The following is a 24,468-nucleotide window of genomic DNA, read 5'->3' as shown; positions in this document are numbered from 1 at the left end:
AATTTGTTGCTGCCACACGCACAATATTCAACATTCTTCCGCGACCAACCGATAATCGCTCCCTTTTAAAGTTAACCTGCTTCGTTGTGACCCAATGAATCAAGATGGTAACTGTTTTGTGTGTTCGGTAATGTAATGGCAATATAAACTGCAAAATACTAGTAGAATGAAATATTATCACGACTGTTTTCAATTTCTTCGTTGGATAGATGTTTGACACGTTGGATCTTGGTTCCTGGAATGACACCGTTACGACTACACTGCAAATTCCACTCGAAGAACAGAATGTGTAAGTCATTGAACACATACACAAGAAGTTTTCTTTTTTTATTATTGTTTGCCCGAAGGGTTATGTCAATTACAACAATGTTTAATCATTATGTCAACATTACTGACTCTGAATGCTTTCCCGTTTAAAGCTTGCTTTATTACCATTTGAAGTATAATGCATATTTGGCGTTCATGTCCCCCTTTTGATGTTGCTTATTGTAACAGCTTAAAAACATAATTCGTGTCAAGCTGCTATCTATGTAACTACTGGCCACTAGAAATACCACTTGATTAATCTTATTGATTTGGTAAATAAAAGCTGACTCTTTGCCCAAAGATTTATAAGAGCCTGTTTGAGTCGCTTCTACACTTGTTTGTAGAGCTGTGACTGAAAGCACAACGCTATACTCACACTCAAGTATAATATTGTAATACATAAGGTAAAAGGAAACAAATAAAAAGCAAAAATTTCATTGTATTCGAACATGAAATATGAGTCAAATATTATGATGAATATTGATAATCTTTGTGACAATGTAAACACGAAAAAAAGAGACACGCAAGAAACGTGAATATTCAGTCAGTCGATGCCGGTTGTCTAAAAGTGTGCGAATACTGATGTTGAAACGGCATAGCGTGACGCTCGCTCTTAATATTTCAAAAGACATCTCTACTCTAAATCAAGTATCCTTATTTCTTGTTCTTTTCTTTGTTTTATATTGGGCAGCAAGATCATCGCTAGGTGTCTACCATTGGTCCTAGGGCTGATGGTGATCCTGACGGGGGCTGGGCTGCTACTGGCTTGCTGTGGGTTGAGGTACAACACCGGACCCACCCATCGAGGCTGCCCTAGCGAATGGGGAGGCACTATGCTGATGGGGTATGTAGTCAAAACAACTGATAAGCGTGCTTACTTCATTTGTGTGCTTGAAAGCACGAAATCATTCAATGTACAGATATCATTTATCATTAACGATCTCTCTTTGCAACTGATCACTCACATGGAACTCATGATCAGTGACTTCGAGGTGATCATGAAAATTGGATGCTATGAGGTAGTAGTCGTCATCTGCAGAAGCATTTTCCTTAGTGGAATCGTATAATCATGATGTTTGGCATACATTATAGATATTCATACTAACGCAAATCGCCTAATTCAGAGTTTGTTAAAATGGCAGGTATTCTCAAACTCAACGATCTGGTGATGACTTTTCTTTTAGCTCCGCCTGCTGGTCTTTCACCATCTCCCTCCTCGTGTGCCTATTGGCTGCCGTCCTTCTCTTCCTGGGATCCACCCTTTCCATTGGCTGTCAGACTCTGCTCGACCTGTCAATCATTCGAGAGGTGAAAGTCATCATAATCATTATCATATTTTGATGCCCCCCCCCCACAGTCCTGATTATTATCAGTAACCTTTACAGCTTTTAGACATTATTATATGTGACGATTATGGTGATGCTGATAATATGATGAACTAATGAAATATCAATTTATCAAATTGGTGATAGAAATAAACGTAATCGTCGCCATGATAATGTCGTCGATGTTAAAAGTAATAAACTGTAACATTTTTGCATGAGTAGCTGCACTGAAATTAAAACACACACACACGCACAAAACTTTATATGATTAACGTTGTCATGGTTGTCAACTTCTTTCGTTTGACTTTCATTTCTTTTTGTTGCTAGGATACACGGTTAAACGGGAAGAAATATCCGTACATCTTGATCGCGTAACATATCCACCTATACAAACGGGTTTCATCGAAGCGTTTTTGCAATCCATGAATGTATCGTTCTTCATGCCGAAAGCCGCTTCATTGTCTACCTATTACGTACAGGTCGTCGACGACCCGGTCGTATGGGGAGGTAGCTCGCCTATTAGTAATCTCCCGCTTGGTAACACCACTCAAAACCTCTCAGTCTACCAGATTCTCGAGTGAGTAATTATTGACTTCTCTTTAGTGATTGTAAACCGAATAGTTTGAAGGAGAAACTTTTCATAAAAAGCAAGATATAAAGGACATCATCAACTTTATTCCATGATGTATGCACTGTGTAAATGGGGTTAAATACAAACAATCCAGAAAGAGAAAAAAAACACAATATTTTTAACAGCGATGAAATTATCAGTATCTTCCCCTGTTGCCTTACATCATAATAGTTTTCTCTCTTTCATATTTCTACTACACTCTACCATAGAGAGGACCATGTCTGTATATGAATAATTATTATGGTAATTTGACGTCATGACAACTAACCAAAATCTGTCATGGTTTCCTATGCTTTATCGTGTCCTTTCTACAATTCCAGAGATTGTAAGGATGACGCTACTCTCTACGATGCTTTTGATCTTGAGTCATCAGGACTTCTAGACATTGTTCTTGACTTAGATATACGTCAGGTGGGTGTCGTTCGTCTTCAATGCTCTGTTTTGTCATAGACCACCGGAATTGTTTCAGCAAAGCTGTCCTTTTTTCATCCAAATACAGCTAACGGAGACACATTTACAATCTTAAAAAATACTTTTCGTGTTCTCCTCCCAATGTCATATGCATTGTATATGCAATTATATATCTTTTTTCCCCTCTGGACTCCGTTCGACATCAGTAATTTTTCGCTGACAAGCCCCCAAGGATGGGCTCTCCAGCCGCTGTGTGTCGTGCTTTATGCGGAAAATAAATACAGTACAATACAAATATAATCAGTAGAATCTTTCCTACTGCTTTGGGAACATAACGCTGCTACGATTATAAGTATAGTTTTAATTTTCAACCAACCAAAGTCGCAAAGTGTCAATAAACAATGACGTAACATAACATCCGCAAAAATGGTAAAGAAGTGCATTGGATGTCTGACTGACTGACTGTCTGTCTGTCTGTCTGTCTCTCTGTGGAAGGCCGTTGATGGACAGTTACATACCTGAATAGCTGAGCCTTTTTGATGAATACATTGAACAATGCGAAATTCATAAACAAATAAGTATTTTCCGGACATGGGGGTGGAGATGGTGTCTTCATCCTTTATCATCCCTAAAATGAACATTTGCTGGAATGCAATAATACTCTTCCCACGGATGTAAAACAACAAACATGAGACTCAATTGTTACTCCACCTTTTCCTCTAGATGTTACCAAACTTTACCAGTGTGTACGATCTCGTGAATGACACCGTCTCCGGGATTGAAATCCTGCCCGAAGGTCAGACTGGTGATCTCCTGGACGAGCTGACTGGACAGTTGTCACCGCAAAATATTTCCACCACTCTTTCAGAGGTAATGGACACAAGTAGCCATCAGAATGGAATACCTTTGTTATGTATGTTGTATGTATTGTATTTCTACATGATTAAACCTCCACTATATTCTAATATCGGTTTTTACTACGGGCCCTGTTGCGACGCAATTCGTAAGAATGTAAAGTTCTTTTGCAACACGTCATGCCAAAGCCTAAATGATCATAACAAGTTGTGGTTAACTGTGCGTTGTTGCAAGAAATCTCTGAATATGATATGCGTTTGAGATATCCAAATTTAATCCTCGAGTTTTACCTAGACCATCATTGGAAGGTTTCGAAGGAGATACTTTGCTTTCACCACGATCGTAAAAAAAAAAGAAGAATATATACAGGCCTACTACCTTGCTTGCAGCATTCTCCATTGGAATTTGTGCCCTTCCAATATCAACTTTCCCGTCATTGGAATTTAATACTGGTTCATCATACACTAATTTGATGTTATTCAACAAGAAGCATGAAGTTTATCTTTTATAGGTGTGATATCGTCTAGTTTGCACATTTCCCCCCATTTTGCCTCTTGGACAGATGGAGCTGGCAATCAATCAGGTTAGTCTTACCAATGTGAGTGACGCCCTCAACGATGCAGCCGACGCAGTTGCTGGTGCCTATCCCGTAAGTCCAAATTATTGTATCTCATGTTTGCATTGACGTGTTTCGTGTATACTTTCACTCTCTAATCAGTCTCTCCTTTACATCTCAGTCTTTCTAATAAGGACGTCTAAATGTCCCGCCTTTCAATCACCTGATAACTGATTTAACAATAAAGCATCTTCTTTCGGGAAAACATTGATACAACAACATCAAGAACATTGAAAACAGTAACTATAAATAACGAAAGAAAGTTTTTGATGTTTTCAAAAGCTGATCCTTCTGACAAGACGAAATCAATGAGAAATATTTTTAGCACCATAAGTGAATGATTAATATTAACAGAATGACATATACATCAGCCATGTTTATGTTGCCACAAACTTACAGGGTATTCCTTTTTAAATGTCTGCCTTTCGTAAACCCAGGGCATGGCCAATGACTTACGCTCTCTCGCCGACAGCTTGACGCTTATCGACCGAACAGATCTACAGGCGGTGAGAAATTTGACGGTAAGGCCAAGGATGTTCATTTACCGCGGTTTTCATATCAAGTTTCCCTTGTTCCCGGGGTATATACACGGGCAGGGATTGATATAAAATGACACAACTGATATATATCGAATAGAATTTTTTTTTTTAAATAGCATCTTTGGCTAATGCATTAAAGTTTGATTACTTTTCTTCTTAGACTATGTCATTTCGGGTTTTTATAAAATGTGTCTTTAAAAAGAATCTCTTCAAATCATGAATCATGTATGTCATGACTATTATGTTGTAATGCGCAGTGCAGTAGAGTATTATATCTATCTGTGCAACTAACAAATTAACGTCTGTTAATTAAAGAAAAAAAAATAACTCGCCCAATGTGGGGCTCGAACCCACGACCCTGGGATTAAGAGTCCCATGCTCTACCGACTGAGCTAACCGGGCTGTGACGGCGCATTAGAAATGAAGAGGCCTATTGTCAAGTCCAAGCAGAAATTTATCACTGTGTGTCGACCCCGAAGTAAATCGAACAAAGTTTGCTGCAAATCTGAAAAAAAAAGAGAGTTCCGTGTTTTCAGCAAGTGACAGACAGCTTGTTGTTTACTTACTTGTTGTATCTTCTAGAATTCCATGTTAGAGGGTACATATCAGTTGGCGGAAATACAAAATACATATGGCAAACGTATATGTTGCAATGTAGTACAGTCTGATGACATTGCCACATTGTCTCCGCTAATGATGTACGGGATACATGTCAATTTCGTAAAATATGGCAGCAGTCCAGTAGGTCTACGATCATGGCTACGATTTGAATCGCAAGCCCTTGGTTTGTGTGGGGAAATTTGAATTGTTTGACTCATACTAGTAATTCATCAAACCAAACGGGAATTTGACCCCAGGATGTTTCTGTTTTTTAACAGATTAATGAAATTTCAACTATTTCAAGTGTGAAATATTTGGCCAAATCATCTCATGCTGCTAACCTTGTCACCTGACAGACAGACTGACAAACGAGCAAACAACAAACAAGGACCATCTTGTGATTTTGATATCGACGGCTGCCTTGGCTTCGTTCCCTTCAAGTCATTGTTTACTGCTTTGAAGCTTGCATGAGTTTGCACTATTTTCCTTGTACGGTTGATTCTCCTGTCATTTGGAGATGACATGCATTTGACACCATGTCGAGGTTATATTGCATATTGCCCTCCGTAAGAGGGAGAGAGATAGAGGGTGGATGGGGTTATAATTAAGTCAGGACTAGGATACTTTACTCCGACATTTCTTCGACGATATCAGCATTAAGTAATACTTTCGAAATTAAAGTTTTTGTCTCAACGCAGAAACTTTCACCGGTATTCGTTGTTCTACAACTTGATATTTGAAATGCCGCTTTCTAAAATAAATGTTACAAATGTTATTTGATGATAAAAAATAACTAATAATGATTATGATAACGACATGAGTAGTTTATTGATAAGTCACAGATAAGTCATTAAGCAGTAGAATAAGTTAGCTAAAAGAATAAATTAGCAAAAAGAATATATTAACAAAAAGATAAATGGAAATAACTCGCCAAAATAATGAGGGGCTCGTGCCCACGACCCTGGTGGGATTAAGAGTCGCATGCTTTACCGACTTTGCTAACCGGGCTTTGACGACAGTGAGCTTTTTAGACTCTGATTTTCACTGAAAAATTATATTGTGCAAAACTTGACAAGTATTTTGTCATTAGTAACTGTAGTTCCGTACTGAGAGAAAATTGCCGTTCGTTATTAGATATTTGAACTTCTCATTGTTTCAGACATATTGTGAAAGATTAAGACATAATTTATATAAGACATGATTTACAAATTTACCAACTGACGATAAGATGTTAATTAAATATTCTCCTTCTATTCATCAGTATTTCTTCTTTCTTCCTCTGTTGACGCTGTTGCTTTGTCTCCATTTTTACATGTCACAATCTACGATGTGCCTCATCATCGTACATGATCACGTTATATAGCGCATTCATTTGCATAATTACAATGAATGCAAGCAATTCGCTCGAACTTCCTCGTCCCCGACCTGCTGCAAATAGTATTCATTGTAAATGTAGTTATGAAGGGTTAGTGCTACTCCGTTACAGGGCAGTACTTATTAGCATGCCGAGCGTTTCATAATCACAGGCAGCCGTGATCGTCTAGAGGTTAGGACATTGCGTTGTGGCCGCAATAACCCAGGTTCGAATCCTGGTCACGGCATTTTTTTTTTTTTTGTCTCTAACTCTTTTTCTGAGAGATTTTTTTTTATCGAACTTATAATTTCGATTCTCATCTTCTTGTAATTACTTGACCTGATCTAAAAATCCGTAAAACGTATTACTTAAAAAGGGAGAGAAGTCATGATTTTCGGTTTATTGATACCAGCATAGGCCCTACATATACATTAATGCCATTACGCCATACAGGATAGACGTTACATGGTAATATATAGGGTTAAAATGATGCATATTTTAATACTGAGATGACCCCTTGATTTTATGCATGTGATGCCGTCCACTTACTGGGGCAAAGGAGATCTAAATTTTCAGAAATCCTGTATAAAGTTTATTACCCATTCTTTAATTTATGCCCCTGGTATTTTAAGCACAGGTTAACCGTTATGACATTGATTACAAAATGGGCATTACAAGTAGTTTCAAAGCCTACAAATTTCAATAGCCTTTCTCAATACATAACATTGTATTTTGGTTTCGGGTAAAACGAGTAATTTTCCGTCGCAACTTGGTATTCTGCGATCGAGGGGTTTAAATCCTTTTAAATACGATGACGCAATATCGTCTTCATAATCTATGTTGTGTATGTGAAACATTAATAAGATAACATTTTCTAAGAAAGTTGCAATTCCTTCAAACTCTTTAAAACAACGTTAATAAGATTTATGTTGGTGTTTGTGGGCAGAGCGTTACGAATTAAACGAAATAGATGCTATTTCAAGAATGGGAATAAGGCGTCAAGGTTTTCGATGTTTAAACCTCTCAAGCGCATGACAAAAAGCAGCCTAAATATAGAAAAAAAAATCATCTGTCCGGGCATTTTTCGTACAAATGAATTATTATGGAGCGGAGTAACACGTGCTTACAGGGCAGTGATTTAGACCGCCGTCTTGGCCAGCCAAATGAAGATGACAAAAAGTGTTACTATTCTGTGGCGTCTCTTTGCGGGACCCGTCCAGCCTTCCTGTCGGTGTAAAAGAAGCTTTCTCCTTGAACTTGCTTCTAAGCATCCCCAGCCCTTTGTGATTGTCAACAGGAAAAGAAAAAAAAAGGTAGACGCCCAATGTGGGGCTCGAACCCACGACCCTGGGATTAAGAGTCCCATGCTCTACCGACTGAGCTAACCGGGCTGTGTGAAATCAATGGGTCGAAGTCCGGAGTCGTTCGCAGTCATTGATTTTCCCGCTCGCTGCTTTTGAGCGAGACCAGTGGGCGAATCCTGGCTTGCGGCCAGCCAGTGGTGATGAATAACTGCAGTATGCAGTCAGGGAGATGGGAAGATCAATGCATTATGTCTTACCACCTACGAAAGAGGGAGAGCCAAGTCTTTATGTTATATTAATTTCTGAGTGTTCAAGACATGAATGATGATCATAATAAAACAGAAATACTAGTACACATGTACACAGAGAGTCCAGATGACAAACGATATATATGGCTCTTCCTTACTCAGTAGATGGTTTTTCTAAGAGTGGAAATCCAGGCTGATTATATTTTGGATGAAAAAATATTCCTCTAATGATCGGTTGAGAGAATTTCATGTGATTATGTATTTTCAACTATTTTAGAATGTTGGCTTGGCCTGTTGTGATATCACAAAGCGGTTTGACATTGCGCACTGCTTCGTACGGCCACTTTGTGAAATGTGACAGAGTAATTGTGACATCACAAAGCAATTCTGACATCGCGCGCTACTTCGTACGTCGCTCTGTGAAATGTAACAAAGCGATTGTGACATCACAAAGTCATGCTTCATACGGTCACTCACTATGAAATATAACAAAACGATTGTGACATCATAAAGCAATTCTGACATCGCACTGCTTCGTTTGTCGCTAGCTCTGTGAAATGTAACAAAGCAATTGTGACATCACAAAGCATATTCTGACATTGCGCACTGCTTCGTGCGGTCAAAGTTGTCATTCCAAGTATAAAATGATATACTATGCGTAATTTCGAGTTTCTGGTTTAACATATCGGTTTCAGTTTCAGTTTAAAGTAAGTTTTATTTCTCCACTTGTATTAAAAAGAAAATAAGTATGACAATGTCAAACATATTCACAAGTCATGAAAATATAAAGAAGAGTTCTTATTACAAATATATGATCATGTGAATAATACATATATTTCATGACAAATCTAGGAGGAGACCGTTATCAATAAGCAAATCGCTTGACTTGGACAACGGCCTCCACAGTTTTTTTTTTAATAGTTATTATCATTATTTATATTCTTATAATATACTTTTTTATACATGTGGGCCTCGGTGCCCCCCAAAGTACTACTCATTTCAGGGCTGCGCCCCTCAGAGAATAGCACTATTTTGGAGTCTCCTTTATAGCTCTGCCCATAGTTCTAACAAGAAACTCTCTTGAAAGGCAAAATATATGCGTATATCAGTAGGCCCTACAATTTTACTGCATAGAACATAAATAGTTAACTTGTAACATCTCCGGGGTTGAAAAGGCATGGCAAGCGATTGGCATGAAAGAAAGTCAAGCAAATGTTGAGGCTGAAAAAAAAAAACCCAAACAATACTGAACACATTCTTCATTAAGACAACCCTTTTTACATATTAAAAAAAAAAAAACTGTGGAAGGAAATATAGGCCTCCCGAATCAAACGAGCATTCAGATTGGTTGCGCAAAAGAGATATTAATAATATATCTCTACGGAATGGGCCTATAAGGCCGAGGATGGCCTGTTAAAGTTTCAAGATCGCCGTATGAATTTCTGGATAACTCAGTGTGCGAAGTTCAAAATAAGTCATCTTATTGCATTTAACCACAGATATTTGATGTACACAAGAATCAGTGTTCTCAGTGTCACGTAGACCCTGTAAACAGCGTTCAAAGGTTATTGTATCATTGCTGAGCCTGCTGATAAATGCTCTAATTAAATCTTACTTGTGTACCTGTCCTTTTGTTAGCCGTGTGACTTGAACAGTGTTGATATGACAACACTCACCACCGATCGAGTGTACCGTAGTTATGAATGGGTTCCGTAATGTTTATGTGTGTTTTATTTATCTCGTATAACGGCATTTCTGTCAGTAAACCAGTGTCTATGGGCTCGGAGCTGTGATGCGGGGGTCTTCATTTACAAATTCATGTCATCGCTGTCGTTTGACATCTTTAACAAACAACAAAAAAAATCAAGAAAAAAAAAATCTTGAACCACAACGGCTCCTCGGCTAGTAGGCCCTATATCCAAACTGGTTTTCTGTGTCTGCTCATCCATTTCTCTCGCTCCTTGTTTACTTATCATAATATGTTTGACAACACACGAAATCATAAAATTACGAGACAATCTGGACATACAGCCGCCAAGGCCCAAACTTTGGCGAGTAAAGGCATAATTTACCATTTGCAGATGCAATAAAACCCCAGCATTAGTGCTTTGAAATAGTTCTAAAATGTGAGTTGGGGATAGAAACAACCAATGTAAAAATTTGAACCAGTATAATCGATGTTAAGTATTGTTAAATATACAAAATGTGAACAATAGTTATAATAAAAATGTGTCCAGACTAAACCGTCTACAGTTATGGTTTGATGAGAAAAAGAGTGATATCTCCTTATATTTTAAGCTTTATTGCAAAGGATTTATATGGTAGGATATTTTGTGATACAACTGACCTACACATATGCATCAAAATTGATATATTGAACATTTTTAAAATCACTGATCCCAAAGGTAAACAGGACCTTTACAGTGCCGTAAAGCGACGTTATTGGATGTCCGTGGTCAGCCTATTTCATTCATACAAACAACATTCAACCTTCGAATAAAATGATGCTGAAACAACCTTAAACTTATAGGCCTATATGACGAGTTTGATCGCAAAAGGAGTCAACTCCAGTCTTCTTAATTTGAGATGTTTGCGATTACAGTTGCTAAAAAAAGGTATAATGAGAAAATATGGGATATTTTAACCATAACTTCGAGAATATTCCTTGACGTATAGCGAGTGAGGTATCACTGAAAAGATTTGGTTTTGCTTTATACTAATGATGGACTTATAGTTCAGAATGTTTAGAAATGGCACTAAGCCCGTTTTGCCATTAAATTCTTATTTTTTATATTATTTATTTTACCTATCTTTATTGTCATCGATCTTATCTGTCATATCATATTGATAGAAATGAGCAAGACTGTGTGACATTTCAGAAGAATATGACGTGACAAAGATCGATCGGATCACTTTTCCTGGGGATTTGAAAGCCTTTATTATCATTCATTGTATGTGGGCATCCGTTTCCCATCTCTTGACAACACTGCACTTTTTTCTTGACTCGTAGGTGATACTGCAGGAAGACGTGACTCACCTTAACCACTCAGTGGCATCGTTGAGGGTAAGTTAAATTCATAAAAAGTGAACATTTCACTTACCCTGGTCACAATCTCACTATGGACCTCTACAAATGCAAATTCTGAATCTGACAAAGTGTCAATTATTGCATATAGAGAGCACTCCCTATCAGAAGACAAGAGTCTGTTGTATACACACGTCTTGTCCGAGAAAAAAAAAGGCATATAAGTGCACTTGATGAAGGATGTCAGTCAATCATATTAACATGACAGTTTATGTCTGCAATATGAATGTGCGCTTTCTCAAACATACAGTTGCCACTTAACTCACAGTCTTGATTAGGATAGACTCTCTCTCCCTCCCTCCCTCTCCCTCCTTTCTTTCTCTCTCTTTCTCTCTGTAAATAAAAAAATGCAGAGAATTATTTATTTTCTTTATACTTATGAATCAATACCTTTATCTCGAAGAAAGACATGTATGACATTGCACTCTAAATATAACTCCGAGTGTAAATGAAAAATCTTCAATCCGAGAAACTAAGAGATGTTGCATAATAAAAACAAAACGAAACTTTTTAAAGTGTATTCTTTGATCTGCGTGAAAGAGGATATAATATTTACGTTGTTATACTGAACAATCCTCCCTTTGCGTCATGCACCTTGCACTCTTTACATGCAGATGGTCTCGCAGGGTGTAGTTCGCTCGGTGGATAACATCACTTCCTTCATCGCTACTGAGGCTGGGCCAATTCTCATCCAGGCATGTGGTTGAAAAGTTTGCTTTGCATGTATACATTGCTTTCATATTGATATATGTGTGTGTGCGCGCGCGTATGTTTGCTTAAATCCATGTTATTCGAAACATTTCAATCCTTCCCAAGTATACAATACTCTAGAATTCAAGTAATTCAACAATAGGGGTTAATCAAAATTAAACTCTCTTGTAAATGAAGTACAAAGACGGGAGCATCTAATGAAAACTTTACTATACTCGTAGAATACTGTGCGGAGAATTTTATGCATTCTCGTATTATGTGGGGAAATAATCCTTTAGAATACAGGGGTTACTTCCATATCAACACGAGAAAAAAATACATGAAGTCATGCTTTCTTTTGTTTAGAAAGCAGGTAAGTAACCTATACCCAAATGAGAATGCGTCATGGCACAGGCAGCTATTTTGAGAAACACGTGACGCCAAACAGTTATAACAATTAGTGCATTGCTGCAGAGTAGTTTCTATACCTCGAGTGATTAAAAAACAAAACAAGCAAATAACTTTTGAAGAATATTACAGAGAAGTTGTTATTGTTTGAAGCATCCATCTATAAGACAGCCGTACATTTTTTCAAGAGTATTTATGGTTTTTGTTTTGTATGTTGGCAAACAAATCAGATTTGTTAAGGGAATGCTTCAGATGGTAAACTTTCACCGAAGGACTGAGATTTCCGCTGTGTCACGTGATATTATGTTCCAACAATTATATATATATATATATATATATATATATATATATATATATATATATATGTATAAAGGGTGGGTGGGGGAGCAATCTAAGTGTGATGTTTTCGGTCTCTTCCACTTAACAATAAGACGATCAGAAGGCTTTATGATACAGTGGATGAGCAACTAAAGAAATAACGCCACGGAGTTACGTGTGCAGTTATATTGTATATTGCAATACACTTGATATCATCACGGAGATGCGAGCGTTATGGGTTTGTGTGATCTATCTTTGATGCATCCGCCAAATGATAGCACAGTATCACAAATACATTGTAATATGATTTTACTTGCGGCACGAATTTTAAGAGGAACGGAAGTTTAAAGATTGAGATGTTCAAACGACAGATGATATAAATTGGTCTTATTTTTGTCATTGTGTTCGATGAAACTACAGTCCCTAGAGGCCTACATCGAGAGCATCGTCGTCCTCGGGGACCAGTTCATAGACGAGGTCCTGCTACGGGTGAGAGACTTAACGAGTCATGCTGATTGCTACTTCCGAAGAGCTCTTAACAAACGTGCCGCCGGCTCGCTCAATGGGCGGCTAGTTGTGATATGGCGTTAAAACGGATGTCGAGTCGCAAACTTGTAATTCGACTTCCGTGGATGTTACAGACATAGTCATGTGTGTGTAGACATCACATAAAACCTTTTCTTTCTTCTTCTTCTTCTTCTTCTTCTTCTTCTTCTTCTTCTTCTTCTTCTTCTTCTTCTTCTTCTTCATCTTCTTTGCTGGGCGAGGAAAAAGCTCTGTGTAACAACAAGGGGAAATAAATAAACTAAAATCCATTGGATTGAGGAAAACCATCCATGATGATTCTGTACAACAAATCCTTTTTTGCTTCGGTGATACCCGGAAACGAATTTCTTTTCTTTCTTTCTTTCTTTTTTTGAGTACCCCATGTTGTTTTCCGTATCTGAGTGGAATAATCCCATTGAGTTATATCCTAACTGCCTTCCTGTTTATCATATTTACATTTATCAATGACTTATTCACCCGCACAATCTGATATTGATGATATTGATTGTGACAAAAACACACACAAACATAAACACACACACGTACACACACATACGTCGTACATCCTTAGATCATAAATGCATATCGACAGAGCTCATACACATGCCAAAGACTGATTAAGAAGACTGTTTCATTAACACACTGAGAACAGTTCATTGTTTCTTTATTTTATGCGATATGCTTGTTCTTTTTTCACCAGTTTGGCCGAAGAGGTCGAATTAAAATCATTATAAAAATTCCAGTTTTTACAAACAAAATATAAGTAGGATCTCCTCATCATTATGGTTTATTCCACACTTTGTCTAGTTATACTCCTATTTCATCTATAAAGAGCATCCTCTTCTCAACGTAGCATATTAAATCAATCAACACTGGAGCTGTATGTCCTTTGGTACAGCATCTTAGGAGTCTATGTCGCTTAACACTTTATGTGCCAATGAATCAAATGTGCACAAAGTCCACACACAAACCTGATATGAGCAGGTGATATAATGTGATGACATACAGAGGGTTAAAGGACAAGTCCACCTTCATAGACATGTGGGTTGAGTGAATGCAGCAATATTAGTAGAACACATCAGTGAGAGTTTGAGGAAAATCGGACAATCCGTTCAAAAGTTATGAATTTTTGAAGTTTCTGCTCAGTCACGGCTAGATGAAAAGACTACTATAGCTTGTGATGTCACAGGAGTACAACGATATAAAGAAAGACTAAAGAAAATTCAACATATGTCCATTTTCTCCCATAACAAAAGAACACTCGACTTCTCTCTTTCAGAAGGCAGGGGGAATAATATTACCCTTAACATACGTCAGTAGCAAGTCGAAGAACTTTGCACTTTATTCAAAAAGTAAAGTTTTGTGAAATTCTCTTTTTATTTTCCTTACATAGTTGTACGCATGTGACATCACACACTGTAGTAGTCTTTTCTTCTAGCAGTGACTGCGCAGATACTTAAAATATTCGTAACTTTTGAACGGATTGTCCAATTTTCCCCAAACTTTCACTGATGTGTTCTACTAATATTGCTGCATTCTCTAAATCCTTATGTATATGAAGGTGGACTTGTCCTTTAATGCTTGAAGTATAGTGTAGCACTTTGTATACACCTTACGTTAGTTGGGTTTCAGCGCATCAATTGATTTCTCACAAAATAATTCAAATTGTGGGGAGTTCGTTATCAGTGAAATCATTATGTCTCACGATCGCTTCTTTTGGCAGGTTCGGAATGATATCGGTCGCTGTGGAGTCATACGACGTGTTTACGACGCAGTTGTTGGCACTGCGTGTCTATTCTTTCTTCCCGGATTGGTGAGTTAACCTTTGCCACGCATGAAGTTATGTTTTAATGTGTCAAGGCAATTTGCAGTTGAAAAAGTAGTCGGATGTAGGTCCAGAATTAATGCGGTATGTCTGAATTTGTAGATGCTTTATATACAACTTTTCGTTTTGCCAATAAACATAGCATCGTCGCAACACAATATATATAATCATGATGTGTTAATAAGAAATCTGTAGAAGTCCCTCAATTTACCTGCGAAACGATTTCACAGTATCTTTTTTTTTTTCATTTCACTGATTAGGCGGATGGCCAAATGGCCTCTTAATAATGTATTTATATACCCGAGCCTCTTTAAAATGTGTGTGTGCTAATTTTTGCAAACATGCACCCTCATCGAGCAATTATTGAACCTCCGTTTTATAATGACATCTATAAAACGTTCCTTAATGTGGTTTCCTCATCAAAACTTCGATGTTTTGATTGTGAGGTATAGGGGTGTCAGTATGACAATTAAGTTACCTTTTGTTTTTTCTTTCGCTGAAGAAACAATTACACTGTTACTTTGTGATACTTGAACGATTATGTATAGTTTAATGCCCCCCCCCCCCCTCGTCTCTCATGTCAGAATGCTTTGTGGGTGGCTCTGTGTGTCATTTCATTCGTGATCATTCCAAGCATCATCTTCAACGTCCGCCTTGCCAAGCACCTGAGAAGCTCGACTCAGCCCGCCGAGGAGCTACACTTTGATGGGATGGAGATCTACGCAAACTCACCGTAAGCACCAATCGAACGACAGAGCGCTGAAATACGAACACTCTATGAACATTGCCATTCATAGAGACAGTAGGAGAATGTGTGACGTGTATGATGGAGAATGAGACCATTTGCTATGTACATCTCCCTGAGATGAAAATAGAATATGAGATCACTGTATTAATGGTTTGAAGAAAAAGCTCTTGAAGTCTGTTTAAGCATAATCAACAGAGTATTTATACAAGCAAGTCTGTGATAATAATTGTTATGCGAATGATGTTGAACAAGTGCACATTGTGCATGTTCCTTATGTGTGTACTGGTATACACGGTCGGAAAAACCTGCTGCGTGTTGAACATGAGTAAGTTTGTATCTGTTTACGTTTTACTGGAATCTCAAGATGATGGGTTGGACATGCGTCTTCCAAAACAGTATAGCAGAACTATTTCTTATACTCCACATGGAATTGTTGCCAGGTGCTATGTTGTTTTTGCAACATAATCAAATTAGGATTAGTGTATTTCTTTGTATGAATCTTGGAGGATCAGTATATTGTAAGATCTTTTCGGTGCAAAAGTAAATGAATTATGGTACTAAATATATATGGTGATTTTAAATTCACATTATTATTCATCTTTGTTTAGTCACTGTGCACAACTTTATTCAACCACAAATTGCTGATAAACTGAGACAGATTTCTCATGGTTGCTACGAATTTGATAATTTCTTCGCTTGTTCCTTCTGTTTTGCTATCCTCCACTTTCTCGCAAGGCAGAACAATCACTGGTAGAGATTCAGGTAACAGAGACATGTCATTATGTGGTCTTCTATGCAAGCAGGTGTGGTAGTAATGTGCCGATGTAGGAATATATTGAAAAATGATTATCACAAAGCGTGATAGTGGAATGCGTTTATCTGCGCATTTTATATGTCTGATGGACATCAAGGTATTTTTCTGAGGCTTTTGACATTCTGATATGGACATGTTGCAAGTCATGTTTAAACCATGGTGTTTGTAATAGCTCCATGATTAACCACAAACAAATGAACAATATTCTGCTATGCACGGCATTAAAAATCTTATCCTTTTCACGGTTTTTTATTATTTTTTTTTTGTCTCCAAATCTAGCATGGCTGACTTTGTTTTCTAGTAATGCAGGCATCAATGGTATACTCTATATGGCAAGGTGGACACTCACATACACATGAGAGAGAGAGAGAGAGAGAGAGAGAGAGAGGGGGGGGGGGAGACCAGTCAAATTCTGGACGTTATGTTTAACTGATGTATCTGATGTTATATGAGTACCATTTTGTTGTGATTGACCTTCTTCTTTGTTGATATATTATTATCTGTTTGTTTGTTTTCTATCTGGACAGTGCGACCGTTTTCCTTGAACTTAAAAATAATCGTGAAAGTCCGTCATACCAACATCAATGGCATATATGTTGTTTATCTGTTTTATGATCTCTGGTAGTTTTTATAATTTCCTGTAAAGTTTGCATGTTGGGCGGATTAAAAATGTACTGTAAAATGCTTTCTTATCATATTTCACACAAAATCAAATGATGTGTACCAAGATCAGTATTCGGGCTTACGGAAAGAGTTTAGATGCGTCTATATAGATGCCAACTTAATTGTTGATGATGTACTTGTATGTCTTTCGAAGAAAGAAAGTAAACAGGATTGTGAAATGTTCACTTTGCAGATAATCTACTTTCTAAAAACGGTCCTTTGTAATCAAACTTACCCAGATTTGAGTATCTGAATGCAATATAACACATCCCATCTTTTTTTTTTGTATTGCAATATGAGTGAGAATTATTAGTGTCCCATAATTAAAAAAGGGGACTTGTCAATAAGACACGTAATCGTGCCATCATTAATTCAGTGCATCAAGTCAGGGTCAGTGCAACGTCAACTCTCAATGGTTCAACGTATCATGGGAGGAAATTACTGCATGTGTGATGATAGATATAGATGCCCTTCTCTTAAATGTCATTTTATGAATTGTTTTGATGCACATCATTTGATCGTACACCTCAAGTATACGTATTAGGTGAAGCGCAACCCAAATGATGGCAACCTGAACACTGAGAACGTCCAAATAGTGCGCTATGTCTACGATTGTCTTTCCTCCGTGTTCCTAGCTGTTTGCAGTTAACACTTCCTGTATATCCTCGTCATCCCATTTCTCACTTCACACACCTGTCACACATTTCGTCTCTTTTACTCTTTTCATTTTCTTTCATTTTTTATTCTCCTCCTTCTTCCGCTTTGTTAAAGGAGACCTCCAGATGATTTTCAGATTTTTACATTTAAACAACTATAAATTAGTTATGAGTACAGAGTTTCAGAATTTGTGATAATTGGGATGAAGAATTAAAATATTTTCAAAATTTAGAACAAATTGCAATGAACAAGGATGATGACATGGCAGAGTCACCATAAGAATGCATGAGTTGGGGCTCAAGGAAGCAGAACAAAAGAAGAAGGCATGCATAGATTATACACAGGTGAACTCGCAAGCAAGCAGTATTGTAATAGAATTGCACTGCTACATTTCTGAAATATGTGAACCTCCTATGTCATCATCCTTGTTCAGTGTAATTTGTTTAAAGGTTTTCAAAGTATTGTTTCTCTGCTCAAGAACCACAATAAATTCCACAAATCTGTACTTGGAGTTGTCGATTTATGTACTATATGATGTAAAAGTATGAAAATCGTCTGGAATGTCCCTTTAAGTTTGATCTAACTCTGTTCCCTTTCTCTCTGCGCTTTCTCGTTTTCTTTCATTTCCGTCTCTACAGTGGTGCATCTCATTTTGTTGGCGATTCATCTGCCTTGAATAACATCAAACATCGTCTGAGTGGTAGTCTGGTGTACATCAAAATTCCTAAAAACTATCTTCTTAGTCGTCTGCGAAGATCTACCAATGGGATACGGATTCCGTAGTAAAGATTCTCAACAAAATTATTTTGATAACCCATAATGTTCAACATCTAAAAAAGTGTGCCTTTTAAACCACTCATATCAAGCTTTTTATAACTAGATATCAGTCCTTTCTGCAATTATTTCAGCTTTCTTTGAGATGTTGCCTCTTTTTGTTGTTTGTTGGGCCATCGTCCTTTATGTGGTAAAAAAGGTGATGTTTTCTTGCTTTTTGTCCTCGAGCGTTCTGAACCACAAGCTCAGTGTCTGATATGTCTCATGACATTAATCGTGATTACAGTAGAATACAGTGTAGTAGAATGTCAAAATAATTCACTCTATCTATGCAAATGGAAAAGGTGTACACGTTTACTTGTAAAAATTGATTGTATAACATGTCATCTAATTCATTCACGGAATAATGATTTTACCAGGACATTCCCAAATATTAATGTTGTAAAAATAAAATGAAAAACGTTGGTAAAATTTGTCATTGTTACCGCTTTCTTTATGGGTTCGACAGCATGTAAAAATTGAAATTGCAGGCAAAGTATATAAGTGTCAGCAGAGTGTGATTATGACGTGTGTGCGTGTGTTATCTCTCTGCCTTTCTGTCTGTGTCATAATTATGTGTGCGAACGTATTGTATAGTGTTGCCAATATGCTGTGGCTGTAGAAATTGGTTCACAACCAACCACATCATCCGTCATAAAAAAACATTAATGTTACAATTCACTTTTGTTACTTTCAGTCTCATACTACATCCCAAATCCCTTGAGTGGTGCGTATTGATAAAGAGAGAGGGAGAGAGAGAGAGAGAGAGAGAGAGAGAGAGAGAGACAGGGGGAAGGGGGAATAGATTACCAGGTTATAGGCCGAGAGATTATTATTGTAAAAAAAATGAAGATTTTAAAAAAAAATATTTGGGAATAATAATGCTGATTGCAGGTCAGTGCGATTGACATGTACGTGGGAAGTTGAATGACAGTATACAGTTTCACATATTTTCAAGGTGGCTTTAATATACAGAGCAAAATCAAATACACCGAATGGTAGAATTTAGATTCATTAATATCGGACCTATAACCTGATAAAGTATTTTTTTTTTAGTTTCACATGTTTCCAGTAAGCATGATGCTATAAGCAGCTAGCCACAAACCCTCATTTTGAGCATAAAATGCGGATGATCCATGACCTTACAAGTCGTGCTTCCAACTATAGGCCCTACCATGTTCTCGTTATAAATGCAAATCTTCATTAAGATTATCAATAATTTCTTTTGACAATAATCTTAAAATAGAGAAGAAAAGCTAGAATTTACGTAATTTATGTGAGTGTGTATAAGTGTACTCTTTTATTATGCTCGAAAAGCGAAAATATGTTGAATTTTGTTTGTATTCTTTACATCGCTTTCCAGACATGACGTCACAGAGTTTTGTTGTCATATCATCCAGCGATGGCGGCACCAAAACTTTAGAAATTACTGATCATGCACTAGACATTGTGTCCTATATACTATTAAATATTGCTGCATTCACTCAATCAACATTGGTCTATATTTAGGTTTCATTTCCTCACCAGTTAAGATTTAGTCTTAAATGAAAGAGTAAAACAAATTACAAAAGTGAAAATTCAATCAAGATCGAAATTCAATAGGAGTCATTATATTGTGAAATTTCGCTTAACAGTTCTCGAACAGTCAATATGACGCATGAGTTGATGATATACCATCTCCTCACTACTCCGTTGCAAGTTTAGTTTGTACACAAAATCTTGACATTTCCATTTGTTTGTTGTTGGGTTTTTTTTTTTCAAACGCAAATAAATTATGCTCAATCGCAAGGTTCTAAATCAAAATATATACTGCAATATGTACATGTATCTGACTGATCATTACTTTGAAGTTATCCAGCCAGGAGGAAGTTTATGCTTTACACTTTTATAGCAGAATAATTACATCTTCGTCATTTTTCCTTTAGGTACATAATAGTAGAACGATATAAAGAAAATATAAAGAAAACTCAACATATTTTCACTTTTCTCCCATAACAAGGAAGCACATGACGTGCCTCCTTCAGAAGGCAGGGGAGTAAAATATCCTTACGTACAAGCAAGACTTCTCGACATAATTTTCAGTATCCATTGGCTGCTAAAAGATGTAACATCTATTGCAGACTCCCAGCGATACGTCAGTTAGCCTAGTATAGTAAGAGTCCGGTGTGCAGACGTATTTTGAGGATTTAATTCAATCTTCATGCATCCATATTCCAAATCTTAGAGATTCACTCAAGCCTGTGTAATACATGTCACGTAGGACCTACTACTCATTCCAATGTATCCTAAAGTTTTCCTTTTTGCATTTGTGCGCCAAAATCCTCATGATAAATTCGCGCAAGCGTAGTAGGATGTCTGCCCAGTAATTTTCGCTGCTGTGCAAGCATATTTGCTAGACAATATGCTGGGATAGGAATAGCGAATTTTGACCGGCTTCGTGTCGTATGCATTACGTCATGCGAAAGTCTGACCTCGGATTATGGTCAATGGCTGTTGATGTGTAATTGCCGGTTCGGTAGATGATTCTCACCCGTTTCATCTTTGCACGAGCGCTGCATTCGTCCGAATAATGGTATGTATGAACAAACGATACTTATTATATCGTTATATCTTACCTAGAGACAAGAGGAAGGATTTTACCGTTAGTAAATTTTGGAAAATCCGATAGTGACTTCGTGATTTTCACGATGGGAAATAAGGCGGGCGGCGTCGAGACCGGTATAACGTGTACGATACATTGTACGATAGTAGATACGTCTCGGCTCATGCAGTATAGCAGGCGGGAGCGGCGAGCGAATGTGGGTGGCCGATCTCAACGAGTGCAAGACTCAGAGGTGTAGTGCAGTACGTTATGAAGGTTGCAGCAACGACTTGACGGCTTGCACGTGAGAAAATGCTGGGCCAAGATTTTGCGAACACGATAACGATACTCAAGAAAAGAGCTTGAATTTACAACAACGTAGCCTTAAGATGAAGATACAGTTGTACATACATTCCAATGGAATTTGGAAATCTAACGTTAGAAGTAATTTATCAAACACTCGCTGCTAACGACTACAACGTTACACTCGACAGTTGCTGCGCTGTAGATGATGAACGAACGAGATCGAGATCAATTTATTTTTATTTGAAAAATATAAATTTCACCTCATTCTCTGGCTGGTGGGTGGTGCATTTACCTCCCTGAGTTGCTGAGCAGGTTACTTCCAGGGGTCAGTGTTTATCTGTTGCAGTGTTGGCATGCTGATGACACAAAATCTTAAACATATTTAATACTTTCAATAGACATTGTGATAGATAGTGTCGTGATGACACTGACAGTGATGCTGCTTCTTTGCAGAAAGATTTTGAATGTCTCATTTCCTGGTCAGATGAGTGGTTTCTCATGTTTCATCCAGAAAATTTGCCTTCACGACAATCGACGAGCAGCATGATATATATGTTAATTGTGCCGTAGTTTAATGGGTCAGCTTGGCCTAGCTTAGTGCCATAGTGGGTAAACTCAGCTCAGCCCCTGGCACTGGCGCCCTCATTACAAGGGGCCGTTACATGTTGCAGTATTCTTAGAACTAGGCCAAGTTTACCCATCCCCATAACTAAATTAAAGGACAAAAGGTACTGGTACATAGGGTACAGTAGCCTGATCTCTTACATTTACCACTTCAGTTTGGTAGTAGATTTAAAGTGGTGGTTGATTCTAAACTTTATTTTGATCTGCATTTCAGGCACAAATTAATGCAGCCAATAGATTGATGAATTTGATAAACGAACATTTTGTAGACAGGTCCATAGATCTATTATTAAATACACAAGGATAACTTCAATTGAAAAAGTTCTGGTAATACCCCACTTAGAATACATATTATTGTACCTCCTTCATGCAGTATGGAGTCCTTATTTGAAAAAAAACAAAAAAACAACCTACATATTAGCTTTAGAAAATGTTCAAAAGGAGAGCCACAAAACTGGTACACTGTAAAAGTGGATATTTTTGCCTCACTAAATTTTTTCACGCTCGGCCAGTTAAGAAGAGTATTGCATGTTTAAATTCTGCGGAATCATTCATCAAGTGCTAGAACATTTGGCAAGCAAAAATATTCGCGTGCTTTTATTTTCGTGCTAGCATCTGGTTGCGCGAAATGCGCGAATAGTTCAACACTTCGCCCAAAAGATTTATCTGGTTGGAATATCAACTGGATAAAAGTTCATTTTGTCACAATCAGTTGCGAATTTCCTGTTCTTGATGAGACTTTCGCCTACTGAATCTGTAGGCTTCTTCAGATCGAACGTTGTGAGAGAGTTGTCTTCCCACTAGCCAGCTGACGTAGCTGGTGCACGCCGATCTGAGGGAATGGGATCGTATATTCCATTCCATGAGGATCGTATGTTGAGGAAAGTGAGTATTCATGCCCCAGATCTCGGTGGAAGGTTTTCCTGTTTTGTTTGCGAATCATGTGGATGGCTCCCCTTATCCATCATGAAAAACTTCATAACTTTGAAACCTACAGATCCAGTAGGCGAAAGACTCATCAAGAACAGGTAATTTGCAACTGATTGTGACAAAATAACCTTTTAAATCCAAAAAAATTCACCACCGCGAAAATTTCCACTTTTACAGTACCGGTACCTGATATAAGGAGCTCTGTCTTATGAACAAAGCTTGATTCATCTTGGACTCCCAACTTTTGGCTGCTTCTTCTTCTTCTCCTTCTTCTTCTTCTTCTTCTCCTTCTCCTCCTCCTCCTCCTCCTCCTCCTCCTCCTCCTTCTCCTCCTCCTCCTTCTCCTTCTCCTTCTCCTTCTCCTCCTCCTCCTCCTCCTCCTCCTTCTCCTCCTTCTCCTTCTCCTCCTCCTCCTCCACCTTCTCCTTCTCCTTCTCCTTCTCCTCCTTCTCCTCCTCCTCCTCCTTCTCCTTCTCCTTCTCCTCCTCCTCCTCCTCCTCCTCCTTCTCCTTCTCCTCCTCCTCCTCCTCCTCCTCCTCCTCCTCCTCCTCCTCCTTCTCCTTCTCTTCCTCCTCCTCCTTCTTCTCCTTCTCCTCCTCCTCCTCCTCCTTCTACCAACATCTGTTGGCAGAAGATTCCATTTTGCCATTGTCCTCAAGAGGAAAAAATAATTCTCGGTATCGCCAATACCTAGGTGCTGTGCACAGAGCAGCGTTTTAGATGCATTGTGGGATAGCTAGCGGGACAAACTTGCCCCGGTTTTGGCTGCACATGCTGTCAGATCATGCTCTGTCTTTATCCAGTTGTTGAAGATTTCTTCGCTTTCCATGATGTCACCAGCACATTGAAGCCTTGCAGTAGTGAACCATGACTCTGGTGACCGCAAATCAGTAAAACTTAGAAACTTTCAACTCTTTTTAAAGCTGAATTATAGCCAAGGAAAAAAAAAAAAAAGGTAACGACAGAGAAGCAGATAAATAACTCCATTGAATTGTATGGGAATTGCGACTCACGTGAGACAACCGGAAGCGACAAGGGCACCGAGGAATCCCACAGTGCATCTGTGACAGAGCTCTTCAGCGTGCGCAGAAGTTTTCTGCGCATTGGCGATACCGAGAATTGTAACTGCCCTTCATAGTCACTGGGTGAAGGAAGGAAATCAGATAAGATATCCTAGTTTGACTCCATCAGAAGATATTTTCAATAGATACCTGTCAATGTTTACAATTTTAAGTTGATTGAGCATGATAGATTTGATAACTGATGCATTG

The 24,468-nt window shown here is 38.0% G+C and overlaps 1 protein-coding gene and 3 non-coding genes across 4 annotated transcripts in view; 2 read left to right on the top strand and 2 right to left on the bottom strand.

Moving 5' to 3' along the window:
* The window catches only part of LOC139730982 (prominin-1-A-like), a 31,933-nt gene extending 13,207 nt beyond the window's left edge, over positions 1-18,726 (top strand). Inside the window, exons 10-23 of the mRNA XM_071641862.1 lie at positions 210-289; positions 998-1,150; positions 1,491-1,614; positions 2,111-2,208; positions 2,583-2,673; positions 3,397-3,543; positions 4,091-4,177; positions 4,582-4,665; positions 11,200-11,253; positions 11,889-11,976; positions 13,118-13,179; positions 14,960-15,049; positions 15,646-15,794; positions 18,582-18,726. Of these exons, the coding sequence (XP_071497963.1) occupies positions 210-289; positions 998-1,150; positions 1,491-1,614; positions 2,111-2,208; positions 2,583-2,673; positions 3,397-3,543; positions 4,091-4,177; positions 4,582-4,665; positions 11,200-11,253; positions 11,889-11,976; positions 13,118-13,179; positions 14,960-15,049; positions 15,646-15,794; positions 18,582-18,726 (1,452 nt within the window). The remainder of the gene's footprint in view (positions 1-209; positions 290-997; positions 1,151-1,490; positions 1,615-2,110; positions 2,209-2,582; positions 2,674-3,396; positions 3,544-4,090; positions 4,178-4,581; positions 4,666-11,199; positions 11,254-11,888; positions 11,977-13,117; positions 13,180-14,959; positions 15,050-15,645; positions 15,795-18,581) is intronic.
* On the bottom strand, positions 5,013-5,085 carry Trnak-cuu (transfer RNA lysine (anticodon CUU)). The gene has a single exon. It is a non-coding gene; the product is annotated as a tRNA-Lys (tRNA).
* Trnah-gug (transfer RNA histidin (anticodon GUG)) lies at positions 6,813-6,884 on the top strand. The gene has a single exon. It is a non-coding gene; the product is annotated as a tRNA-His (tRNA).
* On the bottom strand, positions 7,956-8,028 carry Trnak-cuu (transfer RNA lysine (anticodon CUU)). Its single transcript has one exon. It is a non-coding gene; the product is annotated as a tRNA-Lys (tRNA).
* Positions 18,727-24,468: the final 5,742 nt, after the last annotated feature.

The sequence above is a fragment of the Diadema antillarum genome, unplaced genomic scaffold (genome assembly GCF_040938485.1).
Source record: "Diadema antillarum isolate AM-2024a unplaced genomic scaffold, OU_Dant_1.0 seq00000347_RagTag, whole genome shotgun sequence".
In the NCBI taxonomy this organism is placed as follows: Eukaryota; Metazoa; Echinodermata; class Echinoidea; order Diadematoida; family Diadematidae; genus Diadema; species Diadema antillarum.
The sequence above is the reverse complement of the archived record's forward strand: the minus strand, read 5'-3'. Positions and strand labels throughout refer to the sequence as shown.